Genomic DNA, 24,390 nt, shown 5'->3' on the forward strand with positions numbered 1-24,390 from the left:
ACTTGTATGTTTTTTTTTCTTCTCTATTATGCATTTTTGGGCTGGTGCGACTTATACTCCGGTGCGACATATAGTCCATAAAATACGGCACAGCTATGGGAAATAAAGTATACATTTCCCCCCTGTAGAGTCGAACCAAACGCCAGCATTTCATTCCCCTCTGTTTGTACATCTGGTCTGTAGCACTTCCCCTCTTCCTGTTTGAAGCACCCTTTTGATGCGGCTGGTCAGGAGTCCACGGGGCTAAGCTACTTACCGGCAAATCTCGTTTAGCAGAATCCTCTCAAAATAAGACCTTATTTCTCCCTCTCTCGCCTCTCCTCTCTCTCTGGCCGTGTACCCTTTTTTGTTACCGTGACACCAACCGTCCCACCGGCTCCCAACCCTGCTGATGAACCCATGTGTGCGGAGGTGCAGTGTATAATGACTTTGGATTAGGCCAAAAGTGAAATATGAAATGTTTGTGTTATGGTTACAGTGATGAGAGACGCCTTTTTTCCATGTATTCACAGTTATTAACACCAAGACTAAATAACAGTGAAGTCCTTAAGTCCCATCCATTCACATTGTCTAACACGTATACCAGCTTTATGAAATCAAACTTTCGGAACGATTAAAGGCGCTGTACTGTGTCGCTCGTTTTAAAATCGGTCACTTACCTAATGCCTTACAAGCATCCGAAATATTCACTGAGTTGAGTTTATAAGCACTTGTTATCAATTGGTGAAAAAGAATGCCACACTGGATGTAAATACATATTTTTAATGTTGCAGAAGCTTATTGGACCTATGCCAATCAAAGAATCAAATATGACTTTTTTTTGGCTTAGACTTTTTTCTGGACAGGCAGTGTGTATCTGTACTGGAGCAAAACTGATTTAACGTTATTACATGAAACAATTGGTACAGGCCCTTTAAGTATTCACATTTAGGTGTACTTTTTTGGAGTACATGGTTAACATTTAAATGACAAAATGTTGCTTCTGAAAGTAAACAACGTAATTATCAAATGCTCTTGTAATTTTGACATTCCCACTTGAAACAGTGCTAGTCGTGTTTGCCGGTGGTGTAGTAGTTTGAGGCATTGCACAAATGTAGTCATTGCCATTTCATGGGTTCGCTTCCCGGCCTCGACCGTTTGCTGAATGTCTTTGCTCTCTGTGACTCCATTTGACGTTACAGCTTAGACAGGAGTCTAATAAAGCCCTCTGGCAAAGATGAATAAATGGTGTTAATAAGCCGCTTCAGGTGCTAGCATGATGGGAATAGGTTTTATTAATTGTTGGTTCTTGTTGTTGTTTTTGTTGTTGTGTAAAGATTTGTAAAGGTTTTTTGTTTTTTGAAGTGCTTTTTCAAATCGCTCTTTCACACTTTGCGGCTCACGGTGGACGGTTTAAATATAGGTTAATTAAATGCTACATAGGAATGAAAGCAACTCCCAGGTATGTTTTTATGATAAAGAAGCAACATTATCAAGCTAGCGCAGCTCAAGTCAAGTTAGCATAATATGGGACCTTTAAAAACTCTTTCTGAAAACTCTAGGTAAGATTTATGACCACAATTACAGCCAGCAACCGAAGCAGCACTTGATCAAATTCAGGAACTTGAACCTTCCCGCCATATTTCATTTACATCTTTGATCTGAACTTAGCATTTTAGCCTGGAAATACATTAAAATACACCTACTTGCTGCAAATATCCATAACCTCGGTCCTCTTGTGAAGCAATAGACTAAGTGGCTGTAATGATTTGGCCACTCTATGCTTTTTCCAGGCTGGATGCTGTCTTGTATTTTCCCTCTGCCCTTCCAACGGTGGGTTTCCGGAGTGCACCTGCTGGGTTAGCATGTGTGGGCTCGCTGGTAATAAGTTGCTGTTCACGTGGGCGGCCCGTGCTACAAAGATTGACCTGACAAATTGATCGCACATTACAAGAGAATAGACGACTTACTGTGTTTTTGAACGTTTTTCTTTAGATTTGTGCCCAAGGGAGCAAACAGCACAGGTCACTGCCAGGGTCGCGTTATTGTTATTGCTTTTGTATGTTTTTTTTTTTGTATTTGCGTTTTATGTTTGATGAGTTTGAATGTAGTGGTGTGTAGTTATGGTAATTTATGCAACGCAACCTACTGGATGGATGTCAGCAGTTAAAGGTGCTAAAGATTTATGAAGTTTTGCCTTGAGAAGGTTAGAAAATCTGATTTCTAAACAGTTCAGTATCAGAAAATGTTGTAATATATTCAATGCAAATAGTGCTGGTCGGTAACAACAAGCAAATGGGAACTAACTTTAGATGCTAATACAGCACTTCTAGTTTTGTCATTTTGGAGTATGTTTGCAAAATATTAACAATTAAATACTTGTTTATTTTAAAAATTATCATTATTTTCGGGGGGTTTTCAGTATTACGGGTCGTATCAATTTATGTACATTTTTCACAGATTTTTTTACCGATATTTGCCATAGCAAGGCCCACAAATCTATCAGAAGTATCAGAATGAAATATTTCTATTTTTACTCATTCCCAAACCCTCTAATATCGACCAATTCTGATACTGGAACTTATATATATCACTCATCCCTTTATATGACAAATAACATGATGAGCTTTTCTTATGTCCTATTTTGTTTGGGTTTTTCTGACTTCTCTTATACAGTCATGTACTTTGATCATTAATCACAATCTATTTAAGAGCACATATCACAACATTCCTTCTCATTTCATCTTTAACTAATAATAAATAAACTAATTGTGATGTGTAAGATATCTTTACAGAAAATATGACTATAAACGATAATATTGAAGCTACTTTATCAATAAGCATAAAGCAGGTAAACCCTTTACTAAATGTACATGTCATTAAAAACAAAAACTTCAATATAAAGTCACAGAATGAAACATTAAAGTAGTCATACATTAGATATGCTACATCTGAAAATGTAACAAACACACACACACACACACACACACACACACACACACATCTTTCATTTATTAACTACGCATATTTCATCTATTGAACAATAAGTTGAGCTAGTCATTATCTTGACAGGCCTATCTTTAACAAATGTCAGTGGTGTCATCTGCAAAACATGTAAGTGCTAATTGTGAATACTAGCAATTATCAGGTAAAATCATAACATCACTCTCAGGATCCATTAACACCGCATTCTCCGCCTTGTCTACTTGCAGTGTCTTCCAAGTGTTAATTGTGCACCTTTGACTTGGCTCCATAATAACACCTGCATATACCTCCTCCTCCTCCTTCTCCACCTCTGACCACTGTAGACATTGCGAAAGAAAGGCTTTAACGGCTGCAACAGTCCCGAGCCGGACGGGGACGACTCCATCGACCAAAGCCCCCTGACGGAGGAGAAGTACCGCAAGACCGACGACCTGGACAGCCTCTTCAAGCGCTACGGCGTGAGTACCATCTCGTTCTGATCAGCTAGCTAACCTATTCTCTTTCTCTCTTGTCCTCTATCTTCTCTTCTACTTCTGTCCCTCTTTCCTGTCGGTAATTAAAGGCTCTGAACAAGAAAGAGCACCGGGATTCTGAGAGTCCAGACCCGGAGGAACCCTTCTCCCTCACCCCCCGCACTGAGGAGAAATACAAAAAGATTGATGAGGAATTTGATAAAATGATGCAGAACTATAGGCTGTCAGTGAGTACCGCCAACTCTGTGTATTCCTATACCTCCTCCCCGCTCCCCCCACATGTTGGTACGCTAAACCCTGCCCGCTGCTAATGCTAATGCTAGCTAACCGGTTGACCCCCACGCGGTTGTCCGGCGTCCCAAAAATGCGGCCTGAATACTCACAGAGCACCTGGCTGTACCATCTTGCCACCTTCTGACCGTCATCCATGCCATCCACCTGTCACTATACCCACAATCCTCCACTGACTGATCATGTGTGCAGTGCCGGGCCTATTGTAGCTAGCAAAACTCACCAGCAGATGTTTGTTAGAAATAAATAGCATCATAAAAGGTAAAAGAGAAATCAATTTAGCTTTAGCTAGCAGGATGTCATAAGGCTACGGTACTTAAAAAAAAAAAAGCTACAATGTGCGCTTTTTTTACCCGCCTGCCACCAACCCATCATTTGAGCATGCAGTGTGTGCAGTGTTCTCACTTCTGATTGGATGGGAAAGAGAACGTGTGCCTTGGGTGTATAATAGTTCTGATATACATTCTACTGGACCGGGTTGTTCTTTATTACATTAAATATGTTTGTGTATGCTTTACTGACTCACTAATCATCTAATTAATCGTCCAGGTAGGTTCCATAACAATAGAAAAACAAAAGTTGTTGTTTTGAATACATTTTGACACTCATCCAAGTAGCTTGTTCAGTTCTGACAGGGTTCTGCTAAGTCACAGCGTTATATCTTTTATATCTTCACTTCGCTGAAACAAACCGTAACTATTCACAGTAAGGAGCATCTTCTGTCAACTGCCAGAGACCTAACTAATGACCTGAAGTAGCTACTTGGCTGAGAGGCGAAAACCAGTTCACTTTTCAAAAAGTAAAAAGTTTGCGGTTGACGGATTTAGCTGAAGTGGCCAATTGCTAAAAGTTGCTAATAACATTTTCTTGGTTGATTATTTTACTACGTATAAATGATCAGTTCTTAAAGTTCTTATTGTCATTGTGCATTAAAATGTCAACAGTGCCGAAGTGAACGTTTTGAGATGGTTTCCCAGCTCTGACATTTTGCTGAATGTCCTACCTGCTCTTCTCCCCATTTCACATTATACTGTCCATTAAAAAGCCTAGGAGCCAAAACAAAAACTTTCAAACTTATTATAACTTTGAATGGAGAAAAAACATCTACCAGCCCACTTTGATTTTAATTAAACACCTCGGCATTATCACTGCATGTAAAACAAGTTCCACTTCATTACACATCTGCAGGTCAGCGCAGTAAATCACGCCCGAGAAGCAAACAGGTGAAGCAGAATACACTTCATAAATTACACCGCCAGACGAGCGCTAACTAGGCCCCATGTTCACTAAAGTTGGCATAGCGACCAGATTTAGTCACGCTTGACGATAATCATTGCATACTGTGAAAATATAGACGAACCATGTTAAATATGCGGGGAACCAATCAGAGATGGAATGGAAGTGGCCATAGAAAATGCAGCCAGTCGCCATCCTGAGACAATAGAGGCTCATTTTAATGGAAAGCGACCTCAGAGAAGTACTTTTGAAACTTTTACTACCATTGACCACTCCTGGAGGAACGAGGGATCACTGAAAAAGTAGTGATGTATAACAGAATAAAAGACAAAACAAGTGAAAACAGTTTAGGAGCCTCAGTCTGGACATATACTAACTCAAATAATTATAATATTATCATATTTACAGAAACTTTTATTGATATGCACAGTCTCTGAAATAAATAAATAAAATAAAAAGCTTACTGAATGTTTGATTGTCAAATGTATTATTAATGATGGGTTAGCGATGTCATAATGTCAAATTTTAGTGTTATATTAGAATATTGTGAGAATAAACGTTACAATTTAACAATTATTTAGGAACATTTAATCCATGACCAAAACAGCAGTAAAATACTTTTTTTTTTTTTTTTTTTTCAAATTCGAATTGTCTGTTAGATCACAATTCCTCTAGTGTGTGACAAACTTCATAAAATCTTTTCTGAATACTAAAGTAAAGTTAAAAATACACATGCAAGTAAACATAAACAGAAAGATAAATATTAAAACATTTGTAAATTGAATGATTTTTGCTTCTAAAATGGGAACGGACATTGTTGCAGATCGTTGGCAGCCATGTCCCTGTCACTCCGCCCCTGGGCTGCTGTGACTACACCATCTGACCACCATCGAGAGCGTCCGAAGCTGCTCTGTAAATCCATTTATCCATCCGTCCATTATTATTTCTCTTGCACAAATATATGTAGGCTCAGTAATACTTTTAAAATCAACACGGGTAAAGTTGAGGCTTGATTTAGACTGAGCAAAAACGATGAAACGAACAAATTGAATTGAAATAAAAGTAACTAGTCTGACAGTTCCACTGGCTAATGCGGTCTTACTGTCACTGATGTGGCGTTTATGCTAAGTGCAGGGCCCCTCTGCGCTCCTGACATGATCCAGACCTGCCTGTGTGACTGGCACGGGGCCAAGCTGCTGTGCGGTGCCCGTTCTCTGTGATTCATCCCCCCCTGTGCTCAATATTACCATTAATGTCACTTTAATGAGCGGCACTCAATTTACAGCGCTCTTCCTGTCGGCCCGTCCTCTGATTGGTCACCGGGGACGCCGCGCTCTCAGCCCCCAGACTGCTGTTTGACACTGGTGTGACTTATGACATCCGCTGGAAGAGCAGGAAAGAGAGCTGCACAGAAAAGCATTTGTTCAACTTCATGTTATCGTTCATTATGGCGACGTAAACTTTTTATGGCGCTGAGAAAACGACAAAGAAACATCTGCGTTACTGTAACAAAAAACTACAGATGTTTGCAAAGTAGTGTGGAAATAATCTTAAGTTTCATCAAAGTAAACATGATTGGAGAGGTTTTTGAATTCACATTTGATGATGCAAATGATTACGCCACCTGCTTGTCTCCATTAAGATGTCATTGCCTATATGTTTCACAGTAGTGCATTAAACTCATGTATTTCCATGGAGACAGGATGAGTTACAGGTCAGACCTGTGGCAAGGCTGTGGTTTTCAAGCTTTTTTTTAGCAATTAAAACTCCTAAGATAAGTTAAATGCCATCCTGTGCACCAGAAAAGTTACACAGTGCATCTTGAGACAATGCGCTTTAACAACACACATTTTTTGTCAGTAGAAACCTATATTTCTTTAGCTACAGCTGCTCTGGGGTAGACTGAAACAATATAAAGGCCAATCTTGCAGCTCCAATTACTTACAAACTAATTTTACTGCTTGAATCCAGCTTTATTTCTAGAGCACTTAAAAAACAGCTCATTAAAACACAAGACAAAACAGAACAACGTTAAAACAGAACAACGTTAAAACAGAACAACGTTAAAACAGAACAACGTTAAAGCTCAAGACAAAACAGAACAACGTTAAAACAGAACAACATTAAAACTCAAGACAAAACAGAACAACGTTAAAACACAAGACAAAACAGAACAACGTTAAAACAGAACAACGTTAAAACAGAACAACGTTAAAACAGAACAACGTTAAAACAGAACAACGTTAAAACAGAACAACGTTAAAACAGAACAACGTTAAAACAGAACAACGTTAAAGCTCAAGACAAAACAGAACAACGTTAAAGCTCAAGACAAAACAGAACAACGTTAAAGCTCAAGACAAAACAGAACAACGTTAAAACAGAACAACATTAAAACTCAAGACAAAACAGAACAACGTTAAAGCTCAAGACAAAACAGAACAACGTTAAAACAGAACAACGTTAAAACAGAACAACGTTAAAACAGAACAACGTTAAAGCTCAAGACAAAACAGAACAACGTTAAAGCTCAAGACAAAACAGAACAACGTTAAAGCTCAAGACAAAACAGAACAACGTTAAAACAGAACAACATTAAAACTCAAGACAAAACAGAACAACGTTAAAGCTCAAGACAAAACAGAACAACGTTAAAACAGAACAACATTAAAACTCAAGACAAAACAGAACGTTAAAACAGAACAACGTTAAAACAGAACAACGTTAAAACAGAACAACGTTAAAACAGAACAACATTAAAACAGAACAACGTTAAAACACAAGACAAAACAGAACAACGTTAAAACAGAACAACATTAAAATACAAGACAAAACAGAACAATTTTAAAACTCAAGACAAAACAGAACAACGTTAAAAAAGCGCCAAAGAAAAATAGAGCTTTAAGAAGAGATTTCAAAACCCGAAGTGAGTCCTTTTGCCTGATGTCCTGTGGGAGCTCATTGCAGAGTTTTGGAGCAGCCAAAGAAAAAGCCAAATCACCTCCATATGTTCTTTTAGTCTTGGCGATGACTAAAGAGATATCCATTTTTTAAACCACAAGCAGACATTTTCCTTTCCATTTTCCACAGTAAAAATGCCCATTGCATCCTTCAAAGTATCCCCTGCCCTTGCAATAGCCTTACCGTACTTAAAAGAACGACTTATACTGCAGTCTTTGTCCTCCAGTCTCAATGTGAGCTAAATGTCCTTTTAAAAGCTTTTCCACGGAGCTGAAAAAAGGAAGAGCGGCAGAAGAATAGCACTTGCTCTACAGCCCCCTGGAGAGAACCTCATCTCCTGGCATCACCGCCGCCGTGGATGCTAGCCCGTGTAGCGCCTCTAGCACGTTAGCCTTCTCCGCCCCCTTCCGTTGCGTACCTCAGCCGTGCCAATTGCCATCCTTGGTTTGCCCACCCACTGGCTCCTTCCCGTGTTGGTTTAGTAATCTCCAGATGAGGGGAATATACAAGCTTAATCCCTTCTATGCAAAAGAAAATTACTCCCGAGGTGCAAAGCAGTCGGGGAGAATGGTTTGACTCTTTGGCAATGGGAAACGCGGCGATGAACACGTAGCTGGAGGGTTCCCCGTTTGATCGCCTGTTTTTTTAAGATTCTGGAGCAGGATATAGAGTGACAAATTGATTCTTTCTGTTACCGCAACCTTTTTGGTGCCCTTGAGCAAAGGACTGCAAGTAGAATGCAAGTGAAAAGAGCCACGGTTGTTGGCTCGATCACCCTTGCACTCCAACCAAGTCGAGACATGAATAAAGTCACGGTGTTGGTTATTGATTGTGGCTGCGCGAGACCATGCATTATTTCCATTAAGGAGCGACACGACAGGCAAAATGTTCTTTTTTTGTGCAGAGTTTGCTCTTCTCTCACACATTTCATATGAATGAATGACAACATGGTTCAATCTGCCTCTAGTATGGTTTATTGTTTCACTGAATCAACTTGCATTTTATTGTTTATTGCAACTTCAAAGGCTGTTTCTTCAAAATGCACATAAAGATCAACCCTTAAAGTAGCACCTAAAACACTTTACTATCTTTTACTTAACAAGGTTTTGACGAATCGTGCTGAAAAAAAGTTTAATTTAAGTGAAGCAGAATTGTATTTTTATGCCAATTTACTGTAAAATACTGCTCAAACACTAAATAAGATATACTAACTCCCCTCTGTACGTTTCATAATGAAGCAAAAATGTTTAATCTTGCTCTATCCAATTTCCATATGTATAAATGCCCCACATATGTGAGATTTTTCAACTTTGCACGTAAAATGCCTCATTTTTATGTGAAACTTTACATAATGACAATAACAGCAATAATGTAATGCATTTTTGTCTTACAAGTTTCACATTTTTATCTCTAAGTTTAAGATTTTGCCCCATTCACCTGCAATGTGCAAGAAAGAAGTGAAAAGATTAAACTGTTTTTTTGTATTAATAAGTCCATAACCCTAAACTCACCATTGTACACACCAAAAGAGTGTTTTCACCTGAAATCCAGCATTTTTCTGGTGTCTATAGATTAAGGACTGCCTCAAAGCATACAAAAGAGTCTGTCTGATGTCTTCTATCTAAAGTATAGAACTACACCAGATAATAATGACAAAAAATGGACAAAACAACATTTTCTTGTACATTTTTGTAACAGTCCGTCTTCCGTGCATCAAATTCCCAATTCCGTATAAACTTTTCAGATCACTTTTCCTCACTCCTAACCGCTCATATTTCCATCCCATTCATGAAATATTAGAAGGGACATGTGTCTGCTCCGGCTTGGGAAAATAAATGAGCATAAAGCGAGGGAATGGTGCGCTGCCATCCCGCACTCTCCATCGACTCTGTGATACGTGATACAACACAGTGCAATCAATAAGCCCCCTGTTAGTGTAACTGAAGAAGACAAACGGCTGCAGGCCAGGCTTTCTGCTCCTGTCAGAAGCATTACTGGAGTCTCTGGCTTTCAATCAAAACCTCAAACTTTGTGACGAAAGAGGTGATTGTAGAAAAACAAACTGGAGGTAGATTAGTGGAAAATGTAAGTGGTGTAAAGGGCAAAACGAAGGCAAGACACCAAGATCCACGTCTTGGGTTTTCAAAGTGGTGATACAACATTTTAGAGTTTTTTTCTCGAGTTAGAAAGATGGCTGAAGTCTTGGGCTTTCAATTACTTCAAATCTTGACACTTGACAATAAAGCGGTGTCAAAATTGTGGAAAGTTTGCGGGAGTAAACAGAAATATGTACATTAGTCCTAAAATCGACTTAAAGTGTAAAGTTGCTGGAGTCGAGAGCTTTCAAATTCTGTCAAATCCAACAACTTGTGATGATAGAAGTGATCAAAGTTGTAAAACGTTTGAGTGAGTTTTTTAAAATTTTAGCAAATTCGTACCAACATGTACTTATTTAAGAAATGTAAATACATTTTGTCAAGCAAATTAAGTCAAGACTTTCTCTTTATGTCAGACACTGCTGAGTCTTTTATCCTTTCAAATCCAAACAATGGAAGTGATTCAAAATTGCCTAAATGTTTGAGGGAGTTTGAAAAAAATAGACCAATGCCCACATTTGGGCTTTTAGCGTTGATAGTGGGTTTGGAATTGGCCCACACACCAAGAGGTTGCCAGTTCCAAGCATGTCTCAAATGCATAATGTCAGGATGTCTCTTAAAAATAATTTTAAATCTGTTTAAAGTTTGATTGTGACTTGGAATTACTTAAATAATATTCCCATCTGAGGTTTATGGAGTTTGGACATGGATAGACTTTGTGCCAGATGCCCTTCCAACACACTTCCTTTAGGGGTTTTCTTCTGAATCTAAGGCTGTGTGCACATTTGTCCTAGTTTGGCTCTGGTTTGAGTCCTTTAATGTAGACTTGGTTTGAGCTTGTCCTAATTCTGGTTTAGTTGTGGTCTAGCAAAATCCAGGTTTAGTCCCAGTTCAGTCCTGTTTTCCGTGTCCTCTGTATGAAAGTGCACACGGCTTGACAACCTGCGCTTTTAAATGCAGCATTAGTGGTCTTACAAATTCAGCAAATTCTACACGTTTTCCTCTTTCTCAAATCCAACTACTGCTGCTAAACCACAACTGAAAACATAATTCACAGGCTTTCGGGACGAGATGGGGGAAAGTAGGCCATGGTTTTAATCCATTCTGATTCACCCTTACATCTAGGAACACACTCTTGATGAGTGCACTTCACTGAGGGGAAAATAGGTTACTTCCTTTTCGCTAAGCCTCCTTTATGTCCATTATACACCGAACAGGTCTAGACCACAGCTGATAGTGCTATACCCTTAAGCAGCCACTGTTCACTCTTCAATAAGGGAGTAGATGCAGAATTTGTATAACGTTTGTATTTGCACTGCAGATGATTTGGTTTCGAAATTTTGAGGACAGATACAACATTCATATCGGAGAGCGTTTGCGGTTATGTCAGCAGCCATCTCCTAGCAACACCTGGCGCCGTCGCAGAGGTCTGAGAACGAAGGGAATGATGACTTTATTACATGCGCAGAGGAGGGCAGAGGGTACGCCAGGTTAATTGGGAGTGATTATCGCAAATGCTCATTGAACAAGTTGGAGAATCTATGCAAATTTGAAACTAGATTAGCGAATGGAAATGGTTATAAGGGCTATACTGTACGGACCAGATTTTGATTACATCTGTGGTATAACACACACACACAGTGGCTAAGGAAAAATAATGTGGTAGATGTAAACGAGATTTGTTACCCAGCATGCCATGTTCTTCCAATTTAGCTTGATTTGTGGAGCAGAGGCACTTGAAACCAATAGTTCCAACAGTGCAGACTCAACTTCCTCTGTTATAGTTTAGTGGATACATGACATTCCGCCAAAACATAAGGTCACTGGTTCAACTCCCGTCTCTGGACAGTCACTTTCAATGGCTTTAGCATTTGCACACTTTCTCGTTTGTTCTGTATTTTCTCACCTTCCAATGCGTCTCCTGTTTCAAAGTGTCCTACCCAAAAACACAGTTCTCTAATGGGAGGCTGGTGGATCGGGGACAGAAAGGTGCCCTTGTCCTCTGGAGTTAAACTGGGTCCCTGGCTGCTCGAGTACACGCACTGGCCCACATCCTATATATAGAGCTGCTTCCTTTTGATTGAGCTGGAACAGGTTGAAGTGGGTCAACTGCAGCTAGATCACTGGACAACCTAAAGTCCTTGCACCCAAGGACCCAACTATGGTACTGTAACCTGAAATGACCTCTGACAAGTTTTGAATACATGAGAGGGAAAATGTATGAAATGTCACCTCAAACCTGATGCAATAAGATGCTGCTGCGAGCGGACAGAGGAGTCTAATCTGGCATGTAATGGAAGAGGAGGCACTGCTCTGGCCCTCGACCAATCACTGTGCACGGTAAAACTTTGTGTGTGACGCGTTGGCACAAGTTGGATTGTCACGAGATCAGAGTTTTCAAGTCGTACAAATCGATCTTCAGCTATCCGTTTGTATTGGCCAACTGTCTGTGACCTTCCTCTTCGTACAGAACATGTTTCGAGATGCAGCCCTCAATGACCAATGTGGGAACACCCCTGATTTAAACTTTTCATGATGTGGCGTCATCAACATTAATTAAATGTATTAAAATAATTATAAAAGAATATTTCATTGAATAGGGTCAAACATACTCTCCATGGGCAACTTCAAAACTGTTTCTTAATAGTTTTAGAATGGTTATTATATGGAATTATTGTTTTGTATTTGAGTGTCAAACATTTCCCGTAGTATCCTATTTAAATTGTTGTATAGTGACAATAATTATGAGCTATGGACTGCACACTGGACGTGAGAATATGTGTAGTTCCTCTGTGCTTCTTGATACTAATTTGCTGTCTAATCATGTGAAATAGTGTGAATGGCTTGTCACGGCGGCACACTAACTCCTCACTCAGTGCTTCTCTCTTCTGCGCTACACCACTTTTATTGCAACGTCCACTATAACCCCGCCGTCTCTCTAACCCGCGCCCTCTTCTCCTGTGTCTTGTGCCCCTCCAGTCCGCCATCCCACAGCCCACCTTCTCCATGCCAGTCACCGTGCCCGTGTCCAACCAGAACGCAACTCTACAGTTCAGCAACAACCCTGGGGGGGCCCTGGTCACCACCACCTCCTTTGTCAGCTCCGCCCTCACAGACCCACGCCTCCTGTCGCCCCAGCAACCGGCCCTGCAGAGGAACGCCGTGTCCCCCGGGTTACCACAGCGACCGGCCAGCGCAGGTAAGAGAAAAACGTCTGAGGAAAAAAAGAAACAATGGTGATATTTATATATAAGGTAATCAATAAGGTGACCATTTTTATTTACTTCATGATAGGAATGTCAAGATTATTCTGTTAGTCAATGATAGTGGCTATTCAGTACACAATATAATAGTAAGAACTAAAAATAATTAATACTGAGAGTCTTAGGCAACAACAATTGGCAATTTCAGTAAAACTTACGCGTAAAGTACTGTTTCTGTGCCAGTATCATTACTTTACATATATAAAGTTCAATTCCATTTGGCTTGTAAGGAAACATTATGGATGAAAGCAAACTAAGAATGTTGCTATTGTTTGGTCATAAACATAAATAAATATGAAAAGAGCGAATATTAAGATAAGATAAGATATTCCTTTATTGTCCAAACATGGGGAAATGTCATTGTATTCAGTGTGAGTGTGTAGTTTCTTGTATATCTAAATTGGAGAGAATAGATTTAATGTAAATTGCTAAATAGTTGGTAAAAAAAAAAAAAAAAAAAAAGCATAACATTTTTTGTTCCCAATGAAGTCATAACATTGTAAATTGTGTGGCTCTGGACGTCAACAACTCTGCAAAAAACACAGGAATTACAGAGGGAACTTAAAGGTGAAAACGTGAAAAAAGAACTAGTGCCTTTTAAACTCTTTGCAGCAGTCCAAAATGGTTGCATAGTTATCTAATACATTCCTAGCATCCTAAGTCTTCACAGTGATGAGCTTACAAGCGCTTTTTACAACTTTCAGAACCTAGAGCAAATGTTTCCGTTGCAATAAAGCTAACAAACATTAGCATGCTAACAGAGCACTACTGGCGCAAGAATTATTTTCCTTTCTTACATGAAATAAAATTGGGCGCGGCTCCTTTAACTAAATATAATTCAGTTAAAGGTAAACTATCTAACCCTGAATGTTTCAATGTAGACGGGATGTATTTTTCCACTAGAAAACTTACATGGTGCACCTTTAAGAAACAAAAAGTACTAAACTTCACCTGACCACAATATTGAGTCCAGTAACACAAGTTATGTTTTTGCTGATGGTCGTCGTTACTCTGCGTCTGAATTAAAATACATTTACTGTACAATAAATGATTTTAACCGTGTAATGTGACTGCCGTCCCAGCATGACTCGACTTGATGACTTACTGTATCTTCCAGGATAAGATTGAATGTTAATTAACTCCTCAACAAAAAAATCTTTCATACTTTTCTCTGATACACAGGACGCCCTTTGTCTTCACTGGGTGTTTGTTCTGTCATTTGCAAACGCGTGTGCTGATTACCACGCCAAGATATAACTTAATTTACGCCCCCCTTGTGAACGCAGTTGTCATGGCGACCCGCTTTATTGAAGACCTACGAGGAACACTTTTTGAAGGTGTTATAGACTTTATTTTCTCCAAACAACTCCAGTTTATGAAGTTGCTGCAAAACGAATGGCTTTGTACCGACGTTATGACAATTCTGCTCCCATATTCACCATGCACAATGTTATACAATGCCCCAAAAAGCCTTATTATTGTGTACGTCAGCTTCCAAACAATCCTTCACCCTCCCACTAAAAGGATTTGTGGCCCATTTTTGCGTCGCAGACAAGGTTAGTTATCAAGCTGTGTTCCGAGAAGCGTAATCTTATTGTAAGTCCCAATCAGGTGATGTAACGCGCAACAAATGCATTACAACATCTTTCATAACACACCGCTCTCCAAGGTAAAAGGTTTTCACGTTATAATAATCCAAGCCTGGCTGCTTTCTTTCATTCCAGGCTTTTTTCTTGCGTGCTCCACAACATCTCTCGTAAAGGGCCCGTGTTATGCTGAATTCACATTTTCGGGCTATTTTCCCAATGTTGTAGTATCATCCAAAATAAAACCTGGAGTCAGAGGTGGAAAGTTCATCGATGATTGAGGTTTTTGAGGTTTTCAAGATATGTAAAGTTTAAATATTGTGTTTATTGTTTATCTTAAAAACTGATTTGAAAAAGTTGCAAAAGAACTCTGTAGTATAATCTTAGACACTTAGGTATAAAGTGACTTCTTTTGTCAAATATTTTGTAAAAAGCAGCTTTTAGGGTCAAAATAAGACTGGTTTGGCTCAAAACTTAACCAGAATCTAGGCCATAACCCCTTAACTTTACCATTATCGTATTAAAACGCCCTAAATGTAACAAAAATAATCTACAACAACGTGCTTATTACAACAAAAAATCAATCAAAATGTGGCAACGCATGAGTCAAACTTTTTTGTACATTTTTCAACAAACGAGAGAACATTAGAGCTGTGGGAACCTTAGAGCTTTGGGAACATTAGAGCTGTGGGAACCTTAGAGCTGTGGGAACCTTAGAGCTTTGGGAACCTTAGAGCTGTGGGAACCTTAGAGCTGTGGGAACCTTAGAGCTGTAGGAACCTTAGAGCTGTGGGAACCTTAGAGCTGTGGGAACCATAGAGCTGTGGGAACCTTAGAGCTGTAGGAACCTTAGAGCTGTGGGAACCTTAGAGCTGTAGGAACCTTAGAGCTGTGGGAACCTTAGAGCTGTGGGAACATTAGAGCTGTGGGAACCTTAGAGCTGTGGGAACCTTAGAGCTGTGGGAACCATAGAGCTGTGGGAACCATAGAGCTGTGGGAACCTTAGAGCTGTAGGAACCTTAGAGCTGTGGGAACCTTAGAGCTGTAGGAACCTTAGAGCTGTGGGAACCTTAGAGCTGTGGGAACATTAGAGCTGTGGGAACCTTAGAGCTGTAGGAACCTTAGAGCTGTGGGAACCTTAGAGCTGTGGGAAACTTTGAGCTGTAGGAACCTTAGAGCTGTGGGAACCTTAGAGCTGTGGGAACATTAGAGCTGTGGGAACCTTAGAGCTGTGGGAACATTAGCGCTGTGGGAACATTAGAGCTGTGGGAACCTTAGAGCTGTGGGAACCTTAGAGCTGTAGGAACCTTAGAGCTGTGGGAACCTTAGAGCTGTAGGAACCTTAGAGCTGTGGGAACCTTAGAGCTGTGGGAACATTAGAGCTGTGGGAACCTTAGAGCTGTAGGAACCTTAGAGCTGTGGGAAACTTTGAGCTGTAGGAACCTTAGAGCTGTGGGAACCTTAGAGCTGTGGGAACATTAGAGCTGTGGGAACCTTAGAGCTGTGGGAACATTAGAGCTGTGGGAACATTAGCGCTGTGGGAACATTAGAGCTGTGGGAACCTTAGAGCTGTGGGAACATTAGAGCTGTGGGAACCTTAGAGCTGTGGGAAACTTTGAGCTGTGGGAACCTTAGAGCTGTAGGAACCTTAGAGCTGTGGGAACCTTAGAGCTGTGGGAACCTTAGAGCTGTGGGAACATTAGAGCTGTGGGAACCTTAGAGCTGTAGGAACCTTAGAGCTGTGGGAAACTTTGAGCTGTGGGAAACTTTGAGCTGTGGGAACCTTAGAGCTGTGGGAACCTTAGAGCTGTGGGAAACTTTGAGCTGTGGGAACCTTAGAGCTGTGGGAACCTTAGAGCTGTGTGAACGTTAGAGCTGTAGGAACCTTAGAGCTGTGGGAAACTTTGAGCTGTAGGAACCTTAGAGCTGTGGGAAACTTTGAGCTGTGGGAACCTTAGAGCTGTGGGAACCTTAGAGCTGTGGGAACCTTAGAGCTGTGGGAACATTAGAGCTGTAGGAACCTTAGAGCTGTGGGAACCTTAGAGCTGTGGGAACCTTAGAGCTGTAGGAACCTTAGAGCTGTGGGAACCTTAGAGCTGTAGGAACCTTAAAGCTGTGGGAACCTTAGAGCTGTGGGAACCTTAGAGCTGTAGGAACCTTAGAGCTGTAGGAACCTTAGAGCTGTGGGAAACTTTGAGCTGTAGGAACCTTAGAGCTGTGGGAAACTTTGAGCTGTGGGAACCTTAGAGCTGTGGGAACCTTAGAGCTGTGGGAACCTTAGAGCTGTGGGAACATTAGAGCTGTAGGAACCTTAGAGCTGTGGGAACCTTAGAGCTGTGGGAACCTTAGAGCTGTAGGAACCTTAGAGCTGTAGGAACCTTAAAGCTGTGGGAACCTTAGAGCTGTAGGAACCTTAGAGCTGTAGGAACCTTAGAGCTGTGGTAAACTTTGAGCTGTGGGAACCTTAGAGCTGTGGGAACATTAGAGCTGTGGGAACATTAGAGCTGTGGGAACCTTAGAGCTGTAGGAACCTTAGAGCTGTAGGAACCTTAGAGCTGTGGTAAACTGAGCTGTAGGAACCTTAGAGCTGTGGGAACCTTAGAGCTGTGGGAACCTTAGAGCTGTAGGAACCTTAGAGCTGTGGGAACATTAGAGCTGTGGGAAACTTAGAGCTGTGGGAAACTTAGAGCTGTGGGAACCTTAGAGCTGTGGGAACATTAGAGCTGTGGGAACCTTAGAGCTGTGGGAACCTTAGAGCTGTGGGAACCTTAGAGCTGTGGGAACATTAGAGCTGTGGGAACCTTAGAGTTGTGGGAACATTAGAGCTGTGGGAACATTAGAGCTGTGGGAACATTAGAGCTGTGGGAACCTTAGAGCTGTGGGAACCTTAGAGCTGTAGGAACCTTAGAGCACATGTTTGACAAATGATTGTTTTTAGCTTCACACAAACTACTTCACTTTTCAATATATCTGGAGATTCAGTCTTAGCTCCCTCTGCTGGACATTTCTAAAGACAAGGTCCATGCTAATGACTGGCGTAAGTAATTACATGGCACATTTCATATCAAACTACAGGATGAAACTAAGGTGTTCTAAGTAGTTTGAACAGAGCCATACGATACGTGAAATAACTTGAAATACTGCCAGAAACATACATCTGAAGTCATATGTAAAGGATGTGTTGTAAACTGCTTAAGTTGAGTGAGTTTCCTTGAGACGTGCTTCTCTCTGTAACGAGCTGGAGGTGCAGAAGGAAATGTCATGTGCTGCTGGAACAAACAGTAGAGAAACGAGTGCTAAACACTGAGGCTGTGTTTTCTATGTGAAGATGTTTTGGAAATGATATTAATTCTTATATTCATTTAGCAGTATAAGTCGTGTTTGTCAGGACTGAAGTCATTTGCCTTCCTAGTATGATAAACTTTCTTACCTAAGTTACTTAAGCCTGCTTTAACGTTATTTCTTATTATTATTATTTCAAATATTAGCAGAGGTTATTTTATTTGTGACATTAAATAAATACGTTAGTTGGAATTTGAACGTAGAACTTAATTTGGAAATGGACAAATTTGACCGAAGTTGATTTGACTGTGCCGTGATTTTGTTTCTTTTTTAATGTTTTGTGCTACAATTTGTTCTTTTTATCTAGTTTTTTGCCCTCGGATCACGTTCTGTTCTGAGTTTTATATGTTTTTTGTAAACTGTTAAATTATAATTGGTAATTAGAGACACACTTGTAGACTAATGCAATGTGTAAAGCGACTTATGCACTTCTGAGAAAATCTTTTATCCTATTTACTTTTAATGATGTCACAGTAAACCTATTGAAAAAGAGGTCGACTTTCTATATTTCGAATGAGCGCAAAGGAATGCAATTTACCGCGACACATATTACGCAGCATTTAAAAAGTAGTCACTGTAGCCGGCTGAAATCAAGGTAGCGCTTTAGAAAGTGAAGTGAGTGTCAGTGGCAGGCAAAGCTCTCTAATGATGTGCTTGATTACATTTCTGGAGTGCTGCTGCAAACTGTAGTGCTTGTCGAGGTTCATTACTTTAATACGAGGTGTTTTTTTTATTTTTACGGTACTTCTCTGTGTTGCAGGTGCGCTGTTGGGAGGAGACCTGGGGAACTCGAACGGAGCGTGTCCAAGTCCAGTCCGTAAGTTACTGTATTATATTGTGTTTTGTATATGTCAACCTGGAATGATTTAAGACGAGTCAGTACGATACATTTGTCAGAGAAAAGGTGGAACATGGGCTAGTTTCCTACTGTACAGGTGGTTTATTTTTTAATTCGTCCAGAACACACGAGTATTGATGATCAATTTCAATGCAGACTTCATAAAAACACGACGGTTATTTAACGTTTTATATTTGAAGTCTGTGGAATGCGACGGTTAATATTTGTGCCAGAACTTTGTCATGGAATTGTACAAGGAAAAGTATCACATCTACACTTCTGTCATGTCCGATAAATTGTGTTGAGAGATTTGGATCGGCAGTTTACAAGCGGTTGGAGCTTCATATTAGCCTCTTAAAATGGTTGACTGATGTAAACAAACATGGTTGTTGACTGATGAAAACAAAAATGGTTGTTGACTGATGAAAACAAACATGGTTATTGACTGATGAAAACAAACATGGTTATTGACTGATGAAAACAAACATGGTTGTTGACTGATGAAAACAAACATGGTTGTTGACTGATGAAAACAAACATGGTTATTGACTGATGAAAACAAACATGGTTGTTGACTGATGAAAACAAACATGGTTGTTGACTGATGAAAACAAACATGGTTATTAACTAATGAAAACATGGTTGTTGACTGATGAAAACAAACATGGTTATTGACTAATGAAAACATGGTTGTTGACTGATGAAAACAAACATGGTTGTTGACTGATTAAAACAAACACGGTTGTTGACTGATGAAAACAAACATGGTTATTTACTAATGAAAACAAACATGGTTATTGACTAATGAAAACAAACATGGTTGTTTACTGATGAAAACAAACATGGTTGTTGACTGATGAAAACAAACATGGTTGTTGACAGTGCCGTTTTGGGAACTTTAGCAAGCGGTGCAACACTTTTTAAATTTTCTTCAGAAGCATCACCAGCACATTATATGCTAAGTTATAATAATTATGGTAAGCGATACGTGGCAGCGGCTTTGGGGCGGCTGTGGCTCACATCGTTCACCGGAAAGAAAAAAGTACTGGTGAATATTGTTGTTGTTTCCTTGGGTAAGACATTTCCTCCTTCTTTCCCTCTTATGAATGTAATGAGTGTGAGCGAGAGCGAGAGCGAGAGCGTGAGCGTGAGCGTGAGCGTGAGCGTGAGCGTGAGCGTGAGCGTGAGCGTGAGCGAGAGCGAGAGCGAGAGCGAGAGCGAGAGCGAGAGCGAGAGCGAGAGCGAGAGCGAGAGCGAGAGCGAGAGCGAGAGCGAGAGCGAGAGCGTGAGCGTGAGCGTGAGCGTGAGTGAGCGAGTGAGCGAGTGAGCGAGTGAGCGAGTGAGCGAGTGAGCGAGTGAGCGAGAGAGCGAGAGAGCGAGAGAGCGAGAGAGCGAGAGAGCGAGTGAGCGAGTGAGCGAGAGCGAGAGCGAGCGAGCGAGCGAGCGAGCGAGCGAGAGCGAGTGAGCGAGAGCGAGTGAGCGAGTGAGCGAGAGCGAGTGAGAGCGAGAGCGTGAGCGAGTGAGCGAGTGAGCGAGTGAGCGAGTGAGCGAGAGCGAGTGAGCGAGTGAGCGAGAGCGAGTGAGCGAGTGAGCGAGAGCGAGAGCGAGAGCGAGAGCGAGAGCGAGTGAGCGAGTGAGCGAGTGAGCGAGTGAGCGAGTGAGCGAGAGCGAGTGAGCGAGTGAGCGAGAGCGAGTGAGCGAGTGAGCGAGTGAGCGAGAGCGAGAGCGAGCGAGTGAGCGAGAGCGAGTGAGCGAGCGAGAGCGAGTGAGTGAGCGAGAGCGAGTGAGCGAGTGAGCGAGTGAGTGAGCGAGAGCGAGTGAGCGAGTGAGCGAGTGAGCGAGAGCGAGTGAGCGAGTGAGCGAGTGAGCGAGAGCGAGTGAGCGAGTGAGCGAGTGAGCGAGAGCGAGTGAGCGAGTGAGCGAGAGAGCGAGTGAGCGAGAGCGAGTGAGCGAGTGAGCGAGTGAGCGAGAGAGCGAGAGAGCGAGAGCGAGTGAGCGAGTGAGCGAGTGAGCGAGAGAGCGAGAGAGCGAGTGAGCGCGAGTGAGCGAGTGAGCGAGAGTGAGAGCGAGTGAGCGAGTGAGCGAGAGCGAGAGCGAGTGAGCGAGTGAGCGAGTGAGCGAGAGCGAGAGCGAGAGCGAGAGCGAGAGCGAGAGCGAGTGAGCGAGTGAGCGAGTGAGCGAGAGCGAGAGCGAGAGCGAGAGCGGGAAAAAAAAACAAAAGCTAGCTATTTGCAAAATGCCCCAACAAAGCACGCGTGATTTGAGGCAGAGATGCTCAGAACGAATCTGGTGATGATTTATGGACTTAAAAACAGCGTAGAAGGCATTCAGATTTCGACAACTCACTTGGTGTTTTATGAGTGCTCTGAGAAGATTACTTCGAAAACAGGATTAATGAAATAGGTGTGAATGAAGCAAAATACAACTCTAGATGGATTTTGGTGAGGAAACAATGTTATAACATGATTAAAAGCTTAAAAAAAGAAGAACATTTTCCATAATATGTGTCCACTAAAGTTGATTAGTGTCATTTTTATGCTCGAAGTCACTTATGCTTCCTCTGGTTGTGTTTTGAGATCTTTTTTGAATACCGTTACACTATTATTTGTGTTAACATGTGTGTGCTTCCATTACAAATATATCTCCACGGCATCGCACAACATGCCATAGTATTGACAGTTTTTAGCCGCGCATTGCTTCACAAAACGCAGCAGATGACGTTTAGTGACATTTTGTCTGTGTGCGCGTGTGGGAGGAGGCAGTCACATGTACCCAAGTGATCCCGTGCTCCCCCACATGTACACCGAGAGGGGGGTGAGGAGGGGGGAGGGGTGAGAACACCTGTCGACAGAGAACAGCTGAGGGTCATAGAGGAACTCAAGAGGTGGACGCTGAGCGGGACACCAGATCTATAATGGGTGGGGGAGGAGGTATCTGAGGCGCTTTAACTGTACAGATGCAGATACAGGAAGAGAATTCTAACCCCAATGTACCAGACTTTTAACTTTAACTTTTGGATGTACCAGGTTTAACTGTGGACAACAACACAGCGACTATATAATGTCTACGCCTCCCACAATTCTCTTTAACTGTCGCGCGTCAAAATCAAAATCCACCTGAAGCGAGCGTACAAACATTAATGCAATTCTTTTTTTGGGCTGTTTACCAATACATACGTATGTCTCATCTTCAAGTGTAACTCATTTGTATCATATCTTTTTATGTTAATTACCTGTTACTTTTTTGTTGTATAGATCTATACGACATCTTGAAGAGTGAAGGTACAATTTATTTTATTTCATTTCATTTCATTTTATTTGGTGGATATAATCTCCGCTTTGTAGATGGACCAATTTTGTGTCATATAGGAAGGAATACATCGTTTTTTGTTCAAATCAACTTGTTAAATATTAGTTTTATATGATATTTGTATGTAATTCTTCTAGTCTTGCTTACTCTTCCTTCAATGACACTTTGTAATAGCCAGAAATAATTCACAAATATTGAATATCTTATCTCTTCAGTTGGCTCCTTGAACCTTAAAACAAACAATCTGAATTTGAATAAATATATATGTATTTGCTCCATCTTGATTGTATATTAAAGGAGACATATTTTGCTAAATCAACATTAACAAGCTTTTCACATTGTTCCATCAGTGTTTCCTCATCATTAGTTTCTTCTTCTTGTATTTGGATTGATTCCTGCATGTTCGAGTAACAAAAAGCCAGTCCATTTTCTGTCCTTTCCTGTGAATCAAGGCCTGCTGTGTGTCTCTTTCCCTCCCCCCTCTCTGTGCTGTCTCTCTCAGCTGTTCCCCCTCGTCTGCTCTCGGGAGTAATCTGTCCCGCTGTCCCCCCCGCTCTCCCCCCTCCGACCCGGGCCCGTACCCAACTGTCCCACATGGCCCACCCTTTAGCTCCTTAGAGGTGACTTTGACACTGTCCAGAGCTCCATGCTTAAACCGTGACAATCTGAAAGGAGGCACTTAGAACTCGGAATTTGTTATTATTTTGTTTCCGCCGTGTTATAACGTAGAGTTAATACTTTAATAGACAGCAGCATTATTCATTCCGAATGTAAAAATAAGAATAAAACATTTCTGATTTGCATATACTCTACGCTTCTCTATCTAGAATCCTTCAGTCACCACATTTCTATTGTTATTTCCCTACTCCTTGTCCCACCACAATGCCTTCTTCTGGAGGTGGTCTTTTTCCTCTTTTACCATCTTTCTCTCTCACTCTTTCCCCATCTCTCTCACCTCTTCTCTGTCCCTCTCTCCTTCCCTCCGTCTCCCTCCTCCCTTTTTCTCTCTCTCTGCCTTCTCAGTCCTGGCAGTGGTCCACAGTCTGTGCTTCCACCTCCTGATTTACAGCCCTTATATCTCCCCAGCTTTCAGCACGCTCGGCTCTTCATCTTCTTCTGCGTTTGCTTTACCTCCTCACAAAACTCACTCCCAGAGAAAGCAAAGACGCCACGTACATTTACTCCAATCCTTATGCTCTACTTTTACCGTATTACCACAGGTGAAAGGACACGTGTTATTCATTATTTGTATCGTTATTGTCCTTTAAACATGCTCTTGAGAACTTTTACTTTGGCATCTCATGTTTTAGAACTTGTAATGTATACATCTAACATGACACACATGACTTCCTGTCAGTCAGGCGTTCCCTCATCAGGATTTTGTGTTAGCACTATCAAAAGCTACTTTGCCCCCAACATGCTAATGCAAGCACACAGTTGTAATTATTTATGGACCTAAAAACAGCTCTACCGGTGACGTCACAAACCTGTAAAATCTATATCTGAGTGTTTTGTGAGGCTCAATATTAATGCAACAAGGATGAATGAAGAAAAATACAACTATGTTATGATAATGGCTCAAGAAAGTCAAAAAGTGATTGTTGTTTTCTCCTTTTGACCACAAGACCCAGTCACGTAGAACAGTAAACGATTTATCTGTTATTCATGAATTTAACATTCCATGAAAGAACTGAAATATCTTGTTGCCCTTTCAAACTAAAGATCTAGTTCGGGGCCCTTTTCATTCCTACCCGTTCTAGTTCCTGTAGTTCATGGTTTCGTTCTTCTTTAACCCTGGTGTAGTGTTCTTTAAGACCTGGTTTAGTTCTGGTCCACATTCACAGATAAACCAGCGAAGAGCACGTTCTCCTCAACCATATCTTATTTCTATCAGCCGTGCACTCTCCTCTGCCCCCTCTCTCCTCTGCTCACTCTCTCCTCTGCTCCCTCTCTCCTCTGCTCCCTCTCTCCTCTGCTCCCTCTCTCCTCTGCTCACTCTCTCCTCTGCTCCCTCTCTCCTCTGCTCCCTCT

The 24,390-nt window shown here is 41.3% G+C and overlaps 1 protein-coding gene across 9 annotated transcripts in view; it reads left to right on the forward strand.

Moving 5' to 3' along the window:
* The window catches only part of mef2d (myocyte enhancer factor 2d), a 174,440-nt gene that overhangs the window by 112,799 nt on the left and 37,251 nt on the right, over nt 1-24,390 (forward strand). For 3 of the 9 annotated variants that reach the window (XM_072461409.1, XM_072461411.1, XM_072461412.1), the window contains exons 5-9: nt 3,288-3,422; nt 3,527-3,664; nt 13,001-13,220; nt 18,973-19,029; nt 22,305-22,331. In XM_072461409.1, coding sequence (XP_072317510.1) covers nt 3,288-3,422; nt 3,527-3,664; nt 13,001-13,220; nt 18,973-19,029; nt 22,305-22,331 — 577 coding nt within the window. The remainder of the gene's footprint in view (nt 1-3,287; nt 3,423-3,526; nt 3,665-13,000; nt 13,221-18,972; nt 19,030-22,304; nt 22,332-24,390) is intronic. The other 6 variants (XM_072461416.1, XM_072461417.1, XM_072461418.1 and 3 more) reach the window with 3 other exon arrangements.

This window comes from Eucyclogobius newberryi, unplaced genomic scaffold (assembly GCF_026437365.1).
Source record: "Eucyclogobius newberryi isolate DKJ021-1_F unplaced genomic scaffold, fEucNew1.0.hap1 SCAF_3, whole genome shotgun sequence".
Lineage (NCBI taxonomy): Eukaryota > Metazoa > Chordata > Actinopteri > Gobiiformes > Gobiidae > Eucyclogobius > Eucyclogobius newberryi.